Below are 5,341 nucleotides of genomic sequence, written 5' to 3'. Positions count from 1 at the left end.
AAACGTTCAAATGAAACTTCTAAATGGTATCATAACTATAAACTTCAAACCTCTAATTATTCAAGAACTAACCTTTAGAAACAGGTAGATTGACCTTGACAAGGCCATTTTGTCCATGTCTTAGTATTCTTCTCTGAACAACAGTATTACTATCAGTCTCTTGCTCATTCATCAGAGATTGATGGCTTCCTTCAGGTTCTCCAACTTCAACTAAATGTCCATCAAACTTTAATGATTCACCGGATCTTACAACTTCATCTTTCTTTAGGAACCTTCGTTCTAAAGGTCTTTTGCTTAAATCATATAAAACAACCTGAAAAAAATAATTGAAACTATGCCAAGCTTAAAAACAGAACATAAGACATCAACTAAAGTTTTTTCAGGATGATAACAGACAAATCGATGACAGATAAAAGACACTTATGGTCTTCTGGAGATAATAAGTAATCCACAGCAAGTGCAAAAATTAACCTGCCTCCCACGAGATCCACAAAATTCAAGTTCCAAAAAACCATCATGATACTTCTTGGCCTTTTTTGTTAACTGTGCTGTATATAGGACCTGCCATTCTAAAGTGAAAAGAAAGATAAAGCTGAATAATGAAACCACACAGGAACAAATAAAACAAATGCATAGGGGACTAGATGGCAAAAATTAGATAAGTACAGTAAGAAAGTAGAAACAATTTCACGGTAAATATATGCAAATGGCATACTGCAGATTAGAGCTGCAAGGAGTAAGAACAATGGGAGAAAAGGTAGTCAGCATCTTAAAAAAGAGCTGAGAAAATATAAAACTTTGTCAAATCACAAAAATTGTTAACTAACCCCTTTTTCCAACAGCTAAATTGGTTTCGTTATCAAGAGAAATATGCCGCCTGTCCACCTTCTCTGTGCTATCAACATTAGTTAAATTCTCTCCTTTAGCACTACAATCCGGTTTCTTATTTCCTTGACACTCACCAATGTCGATCAAATATGCATCAAATGAAACTGATTCACCAGGTCTAATCACATCATCTTTCCTTAAGAACCTGCTGTCTAGGAGTTTCCTGCTTTCATCAAACAGCATAACCTAAAATAGAGACACAGACAGCAGGATTGCAGGAATAAGCATTCATTAAAGAAAAAGGGTTAATTATGTATTTACTAAATGATTTTTTTTTTATGTATACAAGAAATATGGGTTTAAAAGTCAACCTGTCCTCCACGAGACCCATGGATAACTAGCCGTAAAAATCCATCATGGTACTTCTTTTCTTTCTGAGTTAGATGTGTAGTGTATAGCACCTGCCACTCTAATTGGAAACAGAAATTTTGGATTGTTTGGATATTAAAAAAAAAAAAATGGAAAATTACTTGCACATACGCAAGACAGAACTACGAAGTATGTAAACTGAAAAGTATTTGATGACAGACTAACCTGTTGAGCTAGGTTTTGTTGTTTCCGGACTGATCTCTGGTGACCCATACTTCAACAGCTCTCTCTTCTTAAATTCTGCAATGTTTAATACACCATTTTATAACTACAAATCTACAATGCAGCTCAAACAAGAAACTATTGCTAACCAACTGACGTGGTTAAGAGGCCCATCGCAGCATAACTTAAAATATAAACCAACCACTTTCAAATTTTAACATCTTCAATTACTTAAAATGAAATGAACCAAAAAGTCAATCTACCGAACTAACATATATGCAATAAAAGATTAAATAAATAAGCTTGGCATTATGAACCTTTGATAAGTCGTTGAGATGGACTGAGAGGCTTCCGTGTTTGTGCAGTGTTCCCATTCGCATTGATTTTGGTGTTCGTAACGGTAGGAGTCCTGAATATTCTTGAAGCAGTCCTGTGTTTTGTAGGAAGCTTGGGGTCAGAATGGGGCTTGTTGTGTGGCCGGCCCTCAGGATCGCCAATGTCGACAAGGTAGCCATTGAACTCCAAAGTCTCACCAGAGGCAACGGTTTCCTCTGTCTTCAAGATCCTGCACACCAAGAGTTTCTCGAACTCATCGTAAAGCGCCACCTGCACAGCGAATTAATTGCGCCTGATTGGATTTGAAATTGAAGGGTAGATAAGAGAAAAAGAGGTGGGATGGAGACCTTGTTGGTGGAGATTTGGAGGTGAAGGAATCCATCGAGGTAGAGCTTGCGTTTCTGTTTGATGTGCTTTGTGTAAGTCACCGACCATCGTTTCGACTCTTCCATTCTACTCTATTCTCCCCTCAAACCAAAAGCGCAGAATAGAATGAGTTAGGAAATTCCAAATGTAAAGAGCGCGGGAACTGTGACTACGACTCAAGCCCGACAAATGGTTGAGTTTTTAGTGGGAAGCCCAATAAAAGGGTTGATGTACTGTACGGAGAGGTCCGGCCCAAACCGAGACGGCGTAGCTTGCTTGTTTCCGTACAGTAATGGAGTGGAAGTTCTGTTCTTCGCAGTTTAAGGAACCTCCCTGGCTCCCTCAAACCACTCAGATAGGATGCTAATCTGTTAGCGCTAATCGATTAGTTATTTTTACCTTACCTAGACACAATGGGTATCATTACTTACTTGAATGCACTGTTGAGAAGCAATTCTCTGTTTTGCTTTTTATCTTTAATTTAGCCTCTACCCTTGGTGGCTTTCACTTGCCTTTTAAACTTTCCCCTGCTCTAATCAGTTGATTACTATTATTATTGGGTTGTATTACAGTGGGCGTCTCAATTCTATTCTTCTGAAAAAGGCTCTTCATTGCAAAATTTGAAGGATATTTTTTTTTATCTTTTTTAATTACCTATTAGGTTATACTTGTGCAAAGAGGCATTGAGCAGGGGTATTTTCAGACTTTCGTCGTTAACTTCCATAAGCATACACTTAATTTCTTGGTACTTGCATGCATGTGTGTGACGACTCCCTTGGAAGCTAGAGTACACACTGGTTACATATTAATTTTCGCCCAAAAGATAGAGGGCATACATCAGCAAAAAGAGAAAAAATAAAATAAAAAGTGGAATAATGACATAACGATAATAATCAGCATAAGCATGATTTATAATTGATCACGATGAATAATTAGGCTTGGATTCTTGGCCGCCATCACGAACCTCCACCTGTGAAAGGTTCACCTCCCCGTTGGCTTTCCTTGCTGCTAATTGCTGCTTGGTTGACTTATAATACGTGGCATAGAGAATAAGCTGCGCCGCCGATAGCAATGTGCCAAGTCCATTTGGTACCTGTCAATAAGATTGATTCAGTTCATTAACTGGTGGCATAGAAATGAAACAAAGAAAAGAGGGGCTTGTATGTAGTTGTATTTACAGTCATGAATGGATCGAAACGAATGAGAGCATAAGTGGTCCAAGCCACACCGTTCCCAAAGGACGCCAGTGAGATGGAAAGGGGCATGTATTCAACGCTTTTGGTCTTGACCACCAGTTTCTGGAATGGAATAATGGAATAGCATGAGTATAGCGTAGAGTGGTTGTTTTGGATGGTGAGGTGTATAGTTAGTACTTACCATAACGGCCAAGGGGGAAGCATACATCAAAATGTTGAAGACAATGCATGTGGATCCGACAAGCTGAGAGCGTCTGTTGAGGTTGTGAAGCAGGGTTAACGTGATGAGGGAGAGAACCGTAATGAAAATGAGTTCCACCATGAGCCACATGAAAACCTTGAGCCTCTTGCTGCGCTCGCAGTACATCAAGAAAAGGGTGACGTAGATGATCTCGATCACGCAACCTGAGCCGTTGATGGTCACGACCAGCAGGCTGTGTGGGTGCACCATAGGTAGCCCGTAGAGGGTCCAAACCATGCAGTTCGCTAACGTCGCTAGGTATGGCGCGGGAGAATACTGCTCCACTGAACCTCTCTTCCATATAGCGACAAAAGTTGGCCTGTTACATTACATATGCAATGCTTTTTCATTCAAAATGGCCCAACAACACATGCATGGTGCATACAAGGACAACGCAAATGCTAACAATCTTTGCGTAATGCTTTAATTTGCTTAGCCCCAAATTTCAATTTAATTCGTGCATGCTTTTTGACATTTAACATACAGACGGTAAGGTACGGTAACTTGAAAGTAGAAGATCGTATCATTTTTCAGCAAAAATACCCATCAACTCTCCCCCTCCCCCACCAGGCCACCACACAAAAAAAAATTTAAATCAACTCAACTGATCTCCCCACCCCTCTCACAACTCCCAATACCTATAAAAAAAATGAACATTTTTGTCTTTAGACAAAAAATTAATAATTAATCTTAAATAATTTAATATATTTAACAATAAATTATTATTGTTCAAGTGAAGTACCAACCGTATCTAAGAAAGACTATTGTTCAAGTGAAGTAAATAAAGAGTTATCTTTATCCAACCAAAGTAATTAAGTACTTAAAATTGGCTAATTACCATATAATCAAATTAAATATCAATAAAAACGTTAAACCTTAAAACCCAATAATAAAACAGCACAAGCAATACTAATTAATTAAGTGTTTTGCATTAAGACACTTGTTTCCTTTTTACTCTAGGAAGATCAGATGCAGATAAAAATTAACAAAAAATTGGCCTCATAAAAAGGGATAGTTAAGAATGAAGGCCAAATATATCAAACTTACACTGGGGACAAGAACAGGAAGGCAGAAATTATGTTTCCTGAGGAAGACAAAAGAAAGTAATTAAGATCAATGATGATATAGTAGATAGAGATGAAGTAACTAATTAATTAGAGTGCGAGAGAGACCTAAAATGCCGACAACAGTTCGAGCGATTTCTGCTGAAGCTGCTGCAGTCATGGCTGGTGGTAGCTAAATAATGAGAACGGAGATCGAAGCGATCAGCAATTCAGCAGAGGGTGGTACCTTGAAGAAGAGGATGAAACTACAATAAAAAGTTAAATCGAGTTGAGTTTGGTGTTATCCAAATTAATCTGGTTGGGTCATGTCATCTGCATGATTTATAAGCCTAAGTGAGTGTTTGCTCTCTCCTAACTTATAGTGCCCAAAACCTTACTCATTCACCAGCTATATATACACATACAATGTATATTCAGATACAAAAAGCGGTCGATTAAATTTCCGAGACACTCTCAGTGGCTCTATTTACAATGATACTATAATTATACACACAACAGTACAGTATTCATTTCCCCCCGTTACGTGTCCCATTCCTTCCTATAAACAATATCGAAGATATCACATCCCAAATTAGTGATGGACTCCTATTACTTAACCAACGCATGTAAACAAAAACAACTTAGGAAACTCTCGAGTCTTGAATAATGAGCAAGACCACAAAACTAATATTATAATGAGAAAAGTTTAACAGAAAGTATAATTTATTATTTTTAACTAT

General features: G+C 38.0%; 2 protein-coding genes across 2 annotated transcripts in view; both read right to left on the bottom strand.

Moving 5' to 3' along the window:
* Positions 1–2,721, bottom strand: part of LOC107630677 — a 4,218-nt gene extending 1,497 nt beyond the window's left edge. Inside the window, exons 1-7 of the mRNA XM_016333880.2 lie at positions 2,103–2,721; positions 1,737–2,025; positions 1,423–1,497; positions 1,200–1,297; positions 828–1,074; positions 472–569; positions 73–313 (exon numbers count right to left, since the gene is read on the bottom strand). Of these exons, the coding sequence (XP_016189366.1) occupies positions 73–313; positions 472–569; positions 828–1,074; positions 1,200–1,297; positions 1,423–1,497; positions 1,737–2,025; positions 2,103–2,207 (1,153 nt within the window). The 5' untranslated portion in view covers positions 2,208–2,721. The remainder of the gene's footprint in view (positions 1–72; positions 314–471; positions 570–827; positions 1,075–1,199; positions 1,298–1,422; positions 1,498–1,736; positions 2,026–2,102) is intronic.
* Positions 2,984–5,075, bottom strand: LOC107630678 (bidirectional sugar transporter SWEET4). Its single transcript, XM_016333881.2, has 5 exons — positions 4,731–5,075; positions 4,606–4,642; positions 3,499–3,877; positions 3,300–3,419; positions 2,984–3,214 (listed from the first exon to the last, which is right to left on the bottom strand). Exons 1-5 carry the CDS (start codon positions 4,780–4,782, stop codon positions 3,041–3,043), a joined length of 762 nt encoding a protein of 253 aa, XP_016189367.1. The 5' UTR covers positions 4,783–5,075; the 3' UTR covers positions 2,984–3,040.

Source organism: Arachis ipaensis, chromosome B03 (genome assembly GCF_000816755.2).
Source record: "Arachis ipaensis cultivar K30076 chromosome B03, Araip1.1, whole genome shotgun sequence".
NCBI classification, from domain to species: domain Eukaryota; kingdom Viridiplantae; phylum Streptophyta; class Magnoliopsida; order Fabales; family Fabaceae; genus Arachis; species Arachis ipaensis.
The sequence above is the reverse complement of the archived record's forward strand: the minus strand, read 5'-3'. Positions and strand labels throughout refer to the sequence as shown.

Excerpts from the sequence above, each read along its gene's own strand:
- LOC107630678 (XM_016333881.2), bottom strand. The coding sequence starts at position 4,782 with ATGACTGCAGCAGCTTCAGCAGAAATCGCTCGAACTGTTGTCGGCATT. Across the intron at positions 4,643-4,730 it reads AACTGTTGTCGGCATTTTAG|GAAACATAATTTCTGCCTTC; the intron begins GTCTCTCTCGCA and ends TGTCTTCCTCAG. Across the intron at positions 3,420-3,498 it reads CTTCCCCCTTGGCCGTTATG|AAACTGGTGGTCAAGACCAA; the intron begins GTAAGTACTAAC and ends ATTCCATTCCAG.